Raw genomic sequence first — 16,298 nt, forward strand, 5'->3', positions numbered from 1 at the left:
TATTTTTTGATAAATTACTTATAAGCAATCAATGAAAGTTTTGGCTTATTTGGCTTATATACTAAATCATGCAAGCTTTTGATAAATTACTTATAAGCAATCAATCACAATAAATGCTTGTTTGGCTTATATACCAAATCATGCTATTTTTTTATAAATTACTTATTAGTAATCAATGAAAGTTTTGGCTTATATGGCTTATATACCAAATGATGCTATTTTTTGATAAATTACTTATAAGTAATCAATGAAAGTTTTGGCTTATTTGGCTTATATACCAAATCATGCAAGTTTTTGATAAATTACTTATAAGCAATCAATCACAATAAATGCTTATTTGGCTTATATACCAAATCATGCTATTTTTTGATAAATTACTTATAAGCAATCAATGAAAGTTTTGGCTTATTTGGCTTATATACCAAATCATGCAAGTTTTTGATAAATTACTTATAAGCAATCAATCACAATAAATGCTTATTTGGCTTATATACCAAATCATGCTATTTTTTGATAAATTACTTATAAGTAATCAATGAAAGTTTTGGCTTATTTGGCTTATATACCAAATGATGCTATTTTTTGATAAATTACTTATAAGTAATCAATGAAAGTTTTGGCTTATTTGGCTTATATACCAAATCATGCAAGTTTTTGATAAATTACTTATAAGCAATCAATCACAATAAATGCTTATGTGGCTTATATACCAAATCATGCTATTTTTTTATAAATTACTTATAAGCAATCAATGAAAGTTTTGGCTTATTTGGCTTATATATCAAATCATGCAAGTTTTTGATAAATTACTTATAAGCAATCAATCACAATAAATGCTTATTTGGCTTATATACCAAATCATGCTATTTTTTGATAAATTACTTATAAGCAATCAATGAAAGTTTTGGCTTATTTGGCTTATATGCCAAATCATGCAATTTTTTGGTAAATTACTTATAAGCAATCAATCAAAATTTTGGCTTATTTGGCTTATATGCCAAATCATACAATTTTTGATAAATTACTTATAAGCAACCAATGAAAATTTTGGCTTATTTGGCTTATATGCCAAATCATACAATTTTTTCATAAATTACTTATAAGTAATCAATAAAAATTTCGGCTTATTTGGCTTATATACCAAATCATACAATTTTTTGATAGATTACTTATAAGCAATCAATCACAATAAATGCTTATTTGGCTTATATACCAAATCATCCAATTTGTTGATAAATTACTTACAAGCAATCAATCACAATAAATGTTTATTTGGCTTATATACCAAATCATGCTATTTTTTGATAAATTACTTATAAGCAATCAATCACATTTGTTGCTTATTTGGCTTATATCAGCCAAATCTTCTTCTTTTTTCATAAACTGCTTACAGGAAGGAAGGGATTAATTATTACTCCTCCTTCTTTTTCTTCACTTCAACTTATATAAGCCACTTTTACTGTAAATGACTGAGTATTTAATTACTCCACCCTCTTTTATCTCACAAGTAAGACCAAATTGTTGTAGAATGCTGATATAAGTTAGCAATTAGTATTCTTTATGGCTTATCAGTAATTTACCACAAAAATGGCACAATGGCACATTTAAGTAAGCCAAAAAAAATGTTAATTGCTTACTTACACGTTTTGAGATTACTAGGGTAAAGATTGGCTCTCATCAAGAGAATGTCTGAGATTTTATATAAATTTAGGTAGATTTTTCCATTTTTCCCGCATTTTTTTGAGTCCAAGGATCCGGATCCGCATTTTTTTGCGGATCCGGATCCTTGGACTCAAAAATATGCGGATCCTTGCGGATCCGGAACTCTGATTAAAAGTGGATGATCCTCTCCTGCCCCCCCCCCCCATCAAATTCCTCATAGGCGTAGCCGCTAGTTATAAATGTTGCATCAAATAATTGAGCATTGATATATGCATTAGGCTATAAAAGTTTTCCGGAATTTTAATAAATATAATAGATTTGAAATCTGCATAAAATTTTAAGGAATTTTTATAAAATTCGTTTTTTGTATAATTCTTTATCTATAAGCGCAAATACAAATTAAGTTAAATAATTTTGACATCTGTGATTGGTGGATTGAAAACTATCTGCGCTCTGATTGGAGAAGCTTAAGTGACGTACATCATTCAACCAATTAGAGCGCAGGTAGTTTCCAATCCACCTATCCTATTGGTTAAAATTTATTAACTAAAATTGGATTTGCGCTTTTAAATAATGAATTATATAAAAAACGAATTTTATAAAAAATCCTTAAAATTTTATGCAGATTTCAAATCTATTATATTTATTAAAATTCCGGAAAACTTTTATAGCCTAATATGCATAGTCTCTGTAACATAATTATGAGCTATGTTTCATAGGCTCGAGGCGTTCTAATGTTAATTTTAAGGATAATGTGAACTGAACCAACCTTACTATGCAAGAGTTGTATCCATCTTGACATTTACGGCTACGCTCTGATCTTCGTTCCCATATAAAACTCTTGTCTAAAAATAATCAGGGAGTAACGGAGGGGACAATGGATCGAATATTCAATTTTTAGGAGTCTCAGACTTTGGGTACTGGCTTAAAGGGAATGTGTAAGAATTTAGCAGTTTCTGACTGACTTTGGTTAAGTCAGTCTGATGTGCTGGTAATATAATTTTCAAATGAATGCTTTTTTCTTGGAACTTTCTTCTTATTTTATAGTTTTCTATATTGTATTAACTCTCCCTTTACAATTTCCTCCATATTTTCTGGATTAATCTGAATTTCAAGGTCGTTAAGCAAATACTCTTATATTGAATTAATTGCCCATTGTCCCCTCCCTTATTCCCTGAAAAATAATAATGTACAGTAAGATTAACACCTAGAGAATGGCAGAACAAGTTTATGAACTACTTGAAACAAAATACAAAACATATTTTACCTAACACAGTCATCTTGCCGTTTAAAACCTTTACATTGTGTCCTCTCAAATGTAAACATCCTCCATTTGACCTAAAATAAACTTGAATTTAAGAAAAACAGGATTTAGGGGTGTGAGGAGGGTGAAGGGGTGGTTCCTGGAGGTATTACTTGGATGTTGTCCCAGTTTTCCAATTATTCTGATAAAGTAATACTCGCAGATGGATAAAATAATGATACCCCCATCCACCCCCTTTACCTCATCCCTTCTACTGGATGAGCGAACTGGCCAATAAATATGGTCTATAATAGCAAGCAAAATTGACGACAACTTTTATATCCATTTTTACAATGACATGATGATGTTGGCCTTTAAAAGATGTAGCATAGATGAAAAATGCGACCAACCGCCTATTTAAGGCCATTATCTTTAAATACACCCGGCATAATCATAGTGTAATAAACATTTATGTTCCTAAAATAAGTTTTATAATGACCAATCGTAAATGATAACAACAACTACAAGAGCTAACCTGATAACATAATAATAAATCTAAAGTATCAACTTACAAAGCCATATCAGCCAGTCTGCTGTCATGATCCATTTTCTGAACAAAATATTTTCTCGAGTATAAATTCTTTATAGGCTGTAGTTCAGTATCCTGCTTCTGTCTGCGTATAAAAGTTCTTTTTTTCGAAATTTTTTTGGGTGTTGGTTACGTCCCTAATATTTTACGAAACTGTATTATCTCAAATTAGATATGATTTTTCAAAAATAGTGCATATTTGAACTAAACAAAACATTTGACAACTCGGGACAAATCCACAACTTCGTATTTTTTCATAATTAAAGCGAAGCTCAAAATTGAAAATCCATTGATAGTTAGATTATTTTCAGTAGGGATGGCAATCCGGATCCGGAATCCGCCCATTTTTTGGGCTAATTTTGGAATCCGAATCCGGAATCCGTTTTTAAATAGCGGATTCCGGATTCTTAATTGGTAGGCTAAAATTAGCGTCTTGAGTTTTTTCTTTCAATTGCCTCTTTTTGAAGGCAAAGATTATCATCATTACATATAAAATCTTTTAAAATCTGGTTCGATTATCGAAAGTGAATTATAGAGAACACCAAGAACATTAATTTTTAGGACGTATGTAGAACTTAATTTTTTTAAAATCCTTTTAAAATACTGCTAGAATCCGGAATCCGAAAGGAATCCGCCATTTTTTTGACGGATCCGAATCCGGCCCAAAAATTTGACGGATTGCCATCACTAATCTTCAGACAACAAATATACCTAGGTATATATTTAAAGGGGGGGGGGGCGAAAGTGACACTTTTTGAAACCAAAACTAAAAGTCAACAAAGGAACTCAACTAGAAAAAGAGTTACAGGTCTGCCATGCAAAATGTCAGACCTGTAACTCTTTTTTAGTTGAGTTCCATTGACTTTTAGTTTTGGTTTAAAAAAGTGTTACTTTCGCCCCCCCCCCACCCTTTTATAAACTGTGTTTAAAAAAAAATAGTGAACTTTTTTCCTGGCTTTTGTTTTGATGACAACATTTGGATACGGCCTTGCTTGAGTTGGGTACCGTTCCTAAGGGTTAAAAAACATATTATTAGTTTACTTAATCAAAATAAACTACGATAAGCAGAAAAAATATTTGATTAGGTATATTGCGAAAAATGTCAGAAGTTGACTACCCATATCTGATGGTCTATCTATAATACAAAGTAGAACGATGTCTCTCTGTCTGTTTGTTTGTAGCGAAGTATCTCGCTATCCGCTGAACCGAAAGGGTTCTCCTTTACAGGGTAGCTTTTCATAGGTCCCGGGAAGGTTTATAACTATTTTCTTGGGGGGTGGGACACCCACAACCCACCAAAAAATGAAAAATAACCCCCCCCCCAAAAAAAAAAAATTTCTTTTTCTTTTTAAAACTAAAATTAAAATAGTGGGGTCGACTACCTCCCCCTCCAAAAAATTGTTTTTATTTAATTTATTTTTTAAATCTAAAATACGAAACCTCTTGGGGCGAAGTTTATTATAAATGAAACAATGAAAATAATATCACATTCCAATGGATAAAGAATACGTGGATAATATATTGTGAGAGATTCTCGCCTACCCTGATAAAATGTTTCTTTCAGAAGGCCAATATCACTATACCCCCATCCCCCCTTATCATTTTATCCCAACCCCAACCCTGACCAAAATTCTCCTGTCACAATATCCATGTATTCTATATCCATTTCCTTCCTGATAAATGTTACCTTTATGATGTTTATTCGTCCTAAGTTTGAGTGTGAGTCATAGGCTAGTCGTACTGAAGTCAAATCCTTAAAATATAAAACATTACTTTTTTTCCAGTTAAAAATTTTGGGAAATTCAGTTTAAAGTCAGTCGAGAAGTCAACATTTTATCTGAATCTAATGTTAGGAAGATTTAAGCATGCAACCATCCTTTTTATGTTTGAGCAGGTTTATGCAAAGATTTTGCATATGGGTGAGGTAATTGAGGGTATAAATAGGAAGGCCACCAGCCTAAGTTACATCATGAATCATTAGGGAGGGTGTTGAAGTTCCCGTATTTGAATAATGCTCGATACTTCATAGAAATAGAACTTATTTTTTAGTTGATAAAACTAAATTAAACAGAAACTTAAAAGTATATTCACAAAAAAATCACTGCTGGAAGGTGCTTAAAATCACTTGCTCTTTCATTCATTGTCCCCTATCCCCAAAATAATAATCACACATGCATTCAAATGTGAATGTACCTGACAGAGTTTGATCTTTTCATTGAATGGCATCGGTTTATTCCAAATCTTATCTTCGTTCTTTTGCTTAATTGATCTCTTCCTTTCTACAATTAATGGGTAATATTTGGAAAGTAAATAGGTAAATGATCTTACACTTAAACATAAATTCATTATAAATTCGAATAGGCAATTGCATAATCATAAAATCTCGGATTAGACCATTAAGTCTACAATTTCAGGAACCTTTGTGTTGTTAAAAATATCCCAGTAGCCAGGTGAATCTCTTCTACCAAATGTTATTAAGAGGAACACTATGCTGGAAATAAAATGTGCATATAAACTCCAGGTTTAAGAAAATTTTACCTAGCTTACTGCAGGCGGCAGTAGGATCGTAACCATTGTTCGGGGTAGACTTTTCTGTAATATTGTAAATAATAGAATTAGGATGTTTCTCTGTCTGATATAGCATTTTCTTAACAAAAGGTATCAGAATGTTACTTATTTTAAGCCACAACAGTCTTCCTTTACGCAAACTATCGCTGATTATTGCAACAATTTTTTTGTACGATAAAAAAATATTTAAGTGATTTTCATCTTAAATGTTTGACGATGAAAGTTGGGGTAAAATAATTTTCGTTAAGATAAACCTCCCCTTGTCCCTGAATTATCAAAATTAATAAAAGGTCAAACAATCTACTATTTGTACTTTTAGCCAAAAAACGTTTGTTCCAATGCATGAATAGAATTCAAAAATACCAAAGTTAATATATGCTTTGGTTAGTTTAATTGAAAGGCCATTTCATATAATATAAATTAAATAATACATTGTGGTCGAATTTGCTGAGCAGCAAGACGCGAATATGTTAAAGTAAAGTAATAACTAATAATACCTCCTTTACTACTTTTCTTCTTTATAACTTCTCTCCTTTTCAACAATATCACGAAAGGATTGGGAAGAGAGTGTATTTGAAATCCTATAAAAAAAACAGTTATTGAAAATGGCTTGGGAAATAGTTATTTATCGTATTATAGACAGCTTTCCGCGATTAACAAAACTGATATTAATTTTAAGAGTCTTATTTGAATATTTCAGGAAAACTGTCTGTAATACGATTTTTTAGTATAGTAGAGAACCGGTTCTAATCCAGCGGATATTAATCAGTTTCGAAGCCTTACCGGAAAAAATATTCGTCGCACAGTCTTTTAAATTCTTACTGTGAACTCCTAATTTATACATTTAGTACCTAGGATCTTAATAAAAATATCCGGTGGAACATTAAGCTTCCCCTTTTTGGAAAAGCTACATAATTGTGTTCAAAATAGAATTGTGGCACATTCGCCTTCCCTCTTTAAATGTTCCCCTAGAGACAAGGAGAAGCACAGCCACTTTAGCTAAGTTTACCTGGAATAACATGGGGATTGTATACCAGCAAAGAGGAGCTAAGGGGCACCTTGGTAAAGGTTTTGTCTCTCGTAGCAACTCTACAATCATTATAGGATTAAGGTATACCTAGCCAACAAGCGAAATAAATCAAAAATAATATTTGGGGTGGTGGGGTGGAAGGTAATAAGGTCGTCTTTACTTAAAGTTTTGCCCACTAAAATCACGAAAAAATCAGCTGAAATTACCAAATATTGCTGGTTTTAGCTGAATCATTATATCAATTCATGGATTTTAAGTGCAAAAAACGATGGGAAAAAATTACATTCATAACTGAAATGCTAAATGATTATAAAAAAGAATTCTCAATTTTTTTTACTTAACAATAACAATTTCATTCAAAAGGTGCATAACATCTTTAATAAAAGATACTTAATAAGAAGATTTAAACATCCTTGAAGGCTAGACCTAATATATTGCTTAGTATTGACACTTAATTTATTCAATATTTTACACTATAGTATCAAATTAAATATTACCCTGCAGTGTACTTAAATTTGAGCGTCATGAACTTGAAAGCTTCAAAATTCCTATAAAAAATTCTTCATTAATTACAACAAGGGGGGGGTAAGTTTTGCCACTTTCGCGTAATCAGTGTTGTGTGGGCTAGGTATTGATCTGAGATTATAGGTTATTTAGGATAAAAGTTTACTTTTGGGTAGTAGTTCACGGAAATTTAATCATTTTTTGAATAGGTCTCCAGGTTCAGGTGCTGCAGGCTGGAAGGTCGTTTCTGGACAGGTAAAAAATTTTTAAGAATTTAGTTTGAAGAGTTAGAGAGCAACTTATAAAACAAAATATGCTTCTTTTTGAATGGATTTAACATATCTGCAGAAAAAATTAAGATCGGCCTCCAGGTTCAGGTGCTGCAGGCCTCCAGGTTCACTCTGGACAGGTAAAAATTAAAAATTTTTATTTGAAGAGTTAGAGGTACACCTATAAAACCAAATATGCGTGTTTTTGGATGTTATTACCATATTTGCAGAAAAATAAAAAATCAGCTTCCAGGTTCAGGTGCTGCAGGCTTCCAGGTACATTCTGGACAGGTAAAAGTTAAAATTATTTATTTGAAGAGTTAAAGGTACACTTATTAAACAAAATATGCATCTTTTTGGATGTTATCATCATATTTGCAGAAAAATTAACAATCAGCCTCCAGGTTCAGGTGCTGCAGGCCTCCAGGTACACTCGGGACAGGTAAAAATTAAAAATTTTTATTTGAAGAGTTACAGGTACACTTATAAAACAAAATATGCATCTTTTTGGATGTTATCATCATATTTGCAGAAAAATTTAAAATCGGCTTCCAATTTCAGGTGCTGCTGGCCTCCAGATACACTCTGGACAGGTAAAAATTAAAATTATTTATTTAGAGAGTTACAGGTACACTTATTAAACCAAATATGCATCTTTTTGGATGTTATTATCATATTTTAAGAAAAAATGACAATTAGCCTCCAGATTCAGGTGCTGCAGGCCTCCAGGTACACTCTGGACAGGTAAAAATTAGAATTTCTTATTTGAAGAGTTACAGGTACACTTATTAAATCAAATATGCATCTTTTTGGATGTTATCATCATATTTACAGAAAAATTTATAATCGGCCTCCAGGTTCAGGTGCTGCAGGCCTCCAGGTACACTCTGGACAGGTAAAACTTAAAATTTCTTATTGAGGTATTTTTTTATATTAGAGGAAAGGTTTCTAAATAGAAATTGTTAAAATATAATAAAATAGCAAAATTTATCAAGTAAACCTTCTATTAGTGTTCTATGCAGGCTCTGGTGGCCTCCAGGAGCCTGCAGGATAGCTAATAATCCTAATACATAATTTTTGAATTTAGAGAAAAGGTTATAAAATAGGAAATGGATAAATATCATTATCAAATAAAATACATATTATTTAATGTCCCTAGATGTGCTTTAGACAGGCTCAAGGTGGCCTCCATGAGACTGCTGGACAGGTTTAAAAAATTAATTTAATAATTTTTTTATTTAGATGAAAGGTTTGAGTTATGCTTCGGACAGGGTCAAGGTGGCCTCCAGTGGCCAGCTAGATAGATCTAAAGTATGTATTACTTTTTGTTTATGTATGGTTTTCCACACATATGCAAAATATAATTCTGTCTCAGATATAATATTACAGATACTCAGAATGGGGAATGCACCTGAACCTGGAGGCTGATTGTCAATTTATCTTTAAATATGATAATAACATCCAAAATTACGCATATTTAGTTTAATAAGTGTACCTCTAACTCTTTAAAAAAGAAATTATAATTTTTACCTGTTTAGACTGGACCTAAAGGCCTGCAGCACCTGAAACTGGAGTCTGATTTTAATTTTAACTGCAAATATGATGATAACATCCAAAAAGATGCATATTTGGTTTAATAAATGTACCTGTAACTCTTCAAATAAAATATTTTAATTTTTACCTGTCCAGAGTGTACCTGGAGGCCTGCAGCACCTGAACCTGGAAGCCAATTTTTAATTTTTCTGCAAATATGATGATAACATCCAAAAAGATGCATATTTTGTTTAATAAGTGTACCTGTAACTCTTCAAATAAAAAATTTTAATTTTTACCTGTCCAGAGTGTACCTGGAGGCCTGCAGCACCTGAACCTGGAGGCCGATTGTTAATTTTTCTGCAAATATGATGATAACATCCAAAAAGATGCATATTTTGTTTTATAAGTGTACCTGTGACTCTTCAAATAAACAATTTTAATTTTTACCTGTCCAGAGTGTACCTGGAGGCCTGCAGCACCTGAACCTGGAGGCCGATTTTAAATTTTTCTGCAAATATGATGATAACATCCAAAAAGATGCATATTTTGTTTTATAAGTGTACCTGTAACCTTTCAAATAAGAAATTTTAATTTTTACCTGTCCAGAGTGTACCTGGAGGCCTGCAGCACCTGAACCTGGAGGCCGATTTTAAATTTTTCTGCAATTATGATGATAACATCCAAAAAGATGCATATTTTGTTTTATAAGTGTACCTGTAACCTTTCAAATAAGAAATTTTAATTTTTACCTGTCCAGAGTGTACCTGGAGGCCTGCAGCACCTGAACCTGGAGGCCGATTTTAATTTTTTCTGCAGATATGTTAATAACATTCAAAAAGAAGCATATTTTGTTTTATAAGTTGCTCTCTAACTCTTCAAACAAAATTTTTAAATTTTTTTTACCTGTCCAGAAACGACCTTCCAGCCTGCAGCACCTGAACCTGGAGACCTATTCAAAAAATGATTAAATTTCCGTGAACTACTACCCAAAAGTAAACTATTATCTTAAATAACCTGTAATCTCAGATCAATACCTAGCCCACACAACACTGATTACGCGAAAGTGGCAAAACTTACCCCCCCCTTGGTTTCACAAGTGTTTATAAAATTAATACCCGCGACTGTGGCTCAACCCGTAGCGCACTCGCTCGTCGTCGGGGAGGTTATAGATTCGAATGTTGGCTTAACACCGCGTCATAACTAAAGACGTTAAAAATGGTTCCTAATGCTACTATGTCAGGTGCGCGACATTAATAGTTAGAGTAGGGGGGATGCCTTGGCCCAAAACAGGCGCATCTCTTTACCATGCACGGTTAGGACTTCTTAGACAAAGGACGTGCAATCAAAGGGTTGGTTGTCTGATGGGCGAATGGACGCTTTACACCACAATCATAAGCGGAGTATGTTTCAAGGTGCATGGAGAGGTCGATAATCAGAAGCGACACCATGCCCCCTAGAGTCTTACTCTTATGAAAGTAATGGAGATCCAAAGACAAACATTAACATATCGACGGTATCAAAATCAATTATAAAGTGTGACGCACCCGTTAACTGTCGGGCAAGGTGACGAATTAAAGTCAAACTAAAGACGTTGAAAACAATAAAGATTAAATGTCCTCGTTTATTGAGGACTTATTGATCTTGAAATTAAACAAAGGTTAATCGACAGCCAAATAAATTTTGTTAATAATATAATTAAAACACATGTTTACTTACTTTGAAGACTTATCAAATCTTATATTGGCGGAGAACTCTAGTTCAGCTGTGGACGAGTGGGCGAGTCTATGAAGAACTGCAAGTGACTTCTTCTTTATCTAAAATCGTAAGAAAAAGTACCGCGGTTTCCCTTAAAGTTCTTTTTCGAGCACATAAAAAACCTCTTCCTTTTAAACAAATTATTTGAAAATAAGAGGAGTAGAAGGTTTTTTTTTTTTTTTATATTAGATAAGGTTATATTAGGTACAGGGTAACCCCGCAGGGTTAAGTTAAAGCAATTTTTATTTTAAAGAGGGAGGGGGTGTGATGTAAGCTCTATAGAAACTTTAGAGAAAGAACTGAATATACATATATAGATTTTTAAAACCATAAAGTTTGATTTCAACGTTAGAATAAACTTGTAGCGTAATTTAAAGTTAAGAGAACTTAATTAAAATATTAAAGGTAATCTTCGATTGAGTTTTTTTAATTATAGGCGAATGTTTTAGACTGCTATCACATTGGACTTTTGTAGAGACAAACTCGTATTCTAGTGACTAGGTCCCGACAAGGTTTATAACTATTTTGGAAGAGGGTACAACCAACCTCCAAAGAGACATCGCCGATGGATTATTATATATTAATTTCAGCTTATACTAACAAAGAAATTTTTTAAAATCACGAAACCTATACATGATTTTCAGCTGTCGTTGGGGGGGGGGGGGGGGAACACTTAATAGAACTGACGACCTCTTTATCTGCCCCCTAAATATTATTTTAAAGGGGGGAGGCGGATGTGCCACTTTTTGAAACCAAAAGTAAAAGTCAACAAAGGAACTCAACTAAAAAAAGAGTTACAGGTCTGAGATTTTGCATGGCAGTTGCTTTATAGGGGTACAATATGGAACTGTGAAGAAACGGCGGCGCAACCGCCGTTTCCCGCCGAAATTTTTTTTGCCTTTTCTCGGCGGTTTTCGGCGGTTGCGCCGCCGTTTCTTCACAGTTCCATATTGTACCCCTATAAAACAAATGCCATGCAAAATGTCAGACCTCTAACTCTTTTTTTAGTTGAGTTCCTTTGACTTTTAGTTTTGGTTTCAAAAAGTGGCACATCCGCCTCCCCCCTTTATTTCGCTTGTTGGATATATCCTATTCCTGCATTAGTTGCATTATATGCCCATCTATTATATACACTGTTTTTTCCGTCTGTTTGTTATTTGGGGTGCTAGATTGATTTTTAGATTTTTACCTTTTCGTGATTTTTTTCAACTTCTTTTCAAGATAAAGGGCTGAAATTTTTAGGGATTAAGGGGGGGGGGAAGTTTGTACAGTTTTAGGAAATGAAAATTCAGTATCAAATTTTGGCCTGGCCATTTGGGCTTGTTTTTATAGTTATCAACCTAATTCCTTTTGTAAACTCTCTTATATGATTAGATCTACCTGTAAAACGTTGAAAATTGAATTTTTGGACTTTCCTTCTAGGGGCTAGTGGGGCAAAAGACCCCCCCCCCCCCCAAACACTAAAATTTTAAGTTATGAGCTTATTTTTAAAGATATCGAGCTGATTTTTTAAATGGAAGCTTTTATTGCATAAATGAGTTGATTAGCCATCCCATATTTCATTTTTGCACTTTACCTCTAGGGGCTTGTAAGCTCAAAACTTATAAATTTTGTATTTGGGGGGGTTGTTTTACCCCTAAAGCCCCTAGAAGTAAAGTGCAAAAATGAAATATGGGGTGGCTATTCAACTCATCTATGTAATAAAAGGTTCCATTTAAAAAATCAGCTCGATATCTTTAAAAATAAGCTCCTAAGTTAAAATTTTAGTGTTTGGGGGGGTCTTTTGCCCCACTAGCCCCTAGAGGGAAAGTCCCAAAATTTAATTTTCAAAATTTTACAGGTAGATCCATTCATATAAGAGAGCTTACAAAAAGAATTAGGTTGATAACTATAAAAACAAGCCCAAACGGCCAGGGCAAAATTTGATACTGAATTTTCATTTCCTATAACTGTACAAACTCCCCCCCCCCCCTTAATTTCATATTCTACATATTTTCACTAAGTTTTATTAATATTTTTTTATTATTTTGGGTGCAAGATCGATTCCTAGATTTTTTAGGTTTTCAAGGTTTTCTCAACTTTCTATTCAGGATTGACGGTTGAAATTATCAGGGATTGAGTATGCTCATGTTCTACATATTTCTATCAAGTTTCATTAAGACTTGTCTATTAATTGCGGTGCGAGATCGATTCCTAGATTTTTAAGTTTTCATGATTATAAGGTTGCGTGATTTTAAAGGTGTGATGATTTTCCTATTTTACCAATATTAATATTTATTATATGACACTGCTTTATATTTTTTTTTTCCTGATATACAATCATAATTTTTGAGCTTCGCTACTTAGGATTTAGTCAACCTTGTTTTCTCTATGCTTTGTCCGAACGTTTGGCCTAGCATGCTTAATAATATAATATTTTCATGCTTTTTTGCTCCGCTTTTTATGGCTGCTGTCATAAACTAATCTAATAATCATACCGTTACAATTTCTTGTAACGTGTGAATGTTACTTTTTTACCTTTTCCTTCAAAGAAAAACTTAATCCATCATTTTCTTGCAGAACCTTTAAATAAAGTACAAATTATTATGCAGGGATTTTAAGGGATAAGACAACCCTTCTGTAGATCAACAATAATTACAGATTAGTTTGGGACACTGCTAATTTGCAAAATCCAATAAAGATTTAACGAAAGTCCCCAAAGTTTGTAAGCCAACAATAAAATATTGGGGACCCGGATCAGTGTAATTTAAAATCAATGACCTTTCAGACTCACTCCCTGAAAAAAAATCGAAAAAAAATATATAGATAAAAATAATGGTTGGAGCTATTTCAATGGGTTTAAGATTTATCAATTTCATTCAACTGAATTGAAAACGGAAACCTTAATAAAAATTCAAAGTCAAATGTTACTATAAAGTCTAACGCGCACAAAATAGTTCTCAACAAAAAATATCTTTGAAGTTTATACTTACATCATTTTAAATGTATACTACTTCAAGATAATTTAAAGCTCCGCTGCAAATTAAAGGTAAAATAGTGATTTTTTTTGCTAATAATACTTACTTCCATCAGATATTTGTGCTTGGGAACATGTTCATACAATTTGAAAGCCTAAAATAAAACACTAAATCATTTCAATATCATTAAAATTTGGGAGGGGGCGAAAGTGACACTTTTAGAAACCAAAACTAAAAGTCAAAGGAACTCAACTAAATAAAGAGTTTCAGCTTTGAGATTTGGCATGGCAGTTGCTTTAAAGAGGTACATTATGGAACTATGAAGAAACGGTTGCGGAACCGCCGCTCCCGCCGAAAATTGCCGTTTCCCGCCAAAAACTTTTTGCCTTTTTTTCGCCAAATTGGACAGTTCTCAATCATCTGAGAAAAACTTTTTTTTATAAAAATTTCCCTTATATTTTCACGTGACACTTTTCAATATTAACAAAAAATTGTGTCGAGTGAAAATATAAGGGAAATTTTTATGAAAAAAAGTTTATCTCAGATAATTGAAAATTGTCTAATATGGCGATAAACGGCAAAAAACAATTCGGCGGGAAACGGCGGTTTTCGGCGGTTCCGCCGCCGTTTCTTCACAGTTACAAATTGTACCTCTTTAAAGCAACTGCCATGCCAAATCTCAGAGCTGTAACTCCTTATTTAGTTGAGTTCCTTTGACTTTTAGTTTAGGTTTCAAAAAGTGTCACTTTCGCCCCCTCCTTTTAAAGTACTTTTGTTTTAAGAGAAAACTGTACATATTCTTTATGTTTCAAGAGTTAGTTTATGCAAGTCTCGGCAGCCGCGCGTAAGCCTCAACTTTAAACTGTCTCTTGTGCTTAAAGAATATCGTTTAATACATAAAAATCAATAAAGGCAGTGATAATGAAACATCATTCATAAAAGCAAAGCTCAGTAAATCAAACAATCGTACCGATGAATAGAGCGACATCGCTTAAAACTTGGCGAACAGAATATTAAGAAGCATGGACAAAAATATATAAAATATCTAACAAATTGTATGAATACAGAATACGGAGGCGTAGTGTGAACGCATCTTTATTTAAGTCCATTCATAAAATAGTGCATTTAAGTCCTAAGAATCTTGGATTCAAATATCAAGTTCATACTAGGGATGGCAATCCGTCAAATTTTTGGACCGGATTCGGATTCTTACAAGTCTCCGTCCATAAATAGGCGGATTCTTATTTTTGGCGATTCCGGATTCTAGCAAAGGCTATTTTCAAAAAAAAACTAAAAAAATTAAGTGCTACATGTTTTAAAAATTAATGTTTTTGGTGTTCTCTATAATACACTTCCGAGAATCGAACCAGATTTTAAAAGATATTATATATAATGATGATAATCTTTGTCTTCAAAAAGGGGGAGTTGAAAGAAAAAACTCAAGACGCTAATTTTAGCCTACCAATTAAGAATCCGAATCCGCTATTAAAAAACGGATTCCGGATTCCAAAATTGGCCAAAAATTGATACAAACAAATTGTGTAAAAACTTAAGTGTAAATAGACGTACAGACTTTCTAGCATTGATTTGACCTTGCTTTAAAATTGTGCCTCATTGTTACAGGTATCACATTACAAGGGTTAAAATAGAAACGGGTTTAATATGCCCAAATTAACTATCAGAACTATCCCTCAATATAAGAAAATATCGCTTAATAAGTCCCATTAGGGATAATATTCGCAAAAAACGCCCACATTATTTTGCTACTTTGAATATTGTAATACTTGTTAAAAAAAAATAATACCTCACTCTCGACTTCGTGCAATGATTCTTCCATTTTAAGCGTTTAAATAATCTAAAAATAACATTTCCTATTATATTAAATAACTACTGAATCAATTGAGTTACCCATTTTAGGTCTCTTTAGGTTTTGGACTATTTTAGTTGAACATTCCAGTATTGGGATTGTTTAAGGCTATTTGTTATCCTTCTAATTTCTTTGGTCGCAGTTGCTTTCGGCCTTTGATCTGATTCCCTGGAAAAGCTTTCGATTTAAAAATTTACAACTCTTTTATTCGACAATTTTCCCAACTAAAAAGACATCAAACTGATGGTTAATACCTAATCTGCGATAGTGATTTTTATCGTCTAAAAGTTGAAAAAATGTGGGTGCGCGGGTCCGAGA

The 16,298-nt window shown here is 32.9% G+C and overlaps 1 protein-coding gene across 1 annotated transcript in view; it reads right to left on the reverse strand.

The window, feature by feature from the left end:
* The window catches only part of LOC145317994 (uncharacterized), a 56,326-nt gene that overhangs the window by 39,420 nt on the left and 608 nt on the right, over positions 1 to 16,298 (reverse strand). Inside the window, exons 2-15 of the mRNA XM_080159303.1 lie at positions 15,918 to 16,148; positions 14,220 to 14,267; positions 13,674 to 13,718; positions 11,118 to 11,215; positions 7,590 to 7,640; positions 7,072 to 7,151; positions 6,560 to 6,643; positions 6,033 to 6,086; positions 5,688 to 5,773; positions 5,182 to 5,247; positions 4,446 to 4,504; positions 3,478 to 3,579; positions 2,930 to 3,000; positions 2,432 to 2,507 (exon numbers count right to left, since the gene is read on the reverse strand). Of these exons, the coding sequence (XP_080015429.1) occupies positions 2,432 to 2,507; positions 2,930 to 3,000; positions 3,478 to 3,579; positions 4,446 to 4,504; positions 5,182 to 5,247; positions 5,688 to 5,773; positions 6,033 to 6,086; positions 6,560 to 6,643; positions 7,072 to 7,151; positions 7,590 to 7,640; positions 11,118 to 11,215; positions 13,674 to 13,718; positions 14,220 to 14,267; positions 15,918 to 15,950 (953 nt within the window). The 5' untranslated portion in view covers positions 15,951 to 16,148. The remainder of the gene's footprint in view (positions 1 to 2,431; positions 2,508 to 2,929; positions 3,001 to 3,477; positions 3,580 to 4,445; positions 4,505 to 5,181; positions 5,248 to 5,687; positions 5,774 to 6,032; positions 6,087 to 6,559; positions 6,644 to 7,071; positions 7,152 to 7,589; positions 7,641 to 11,117; positions 11,216 to 13,673; positions 13,719 to 14,219; positions 14,268 to 15,917; positions 16,149 to 16,298) is intronic.

Source organism: Acartia tonsa, chromosome 4, assembly GCF_053477335.1.
Source record: "Acartia tonsa isolate MP-2025a chromosome 4, ASM5347733v1, whole genome shotgun sequence".
Taxonomy (NCBI): Eukaryota; Metazoa; Arthropoda; class Copepoda; order Calanoida; family Acartiidae; genus Acartia; species Acartia tonsa.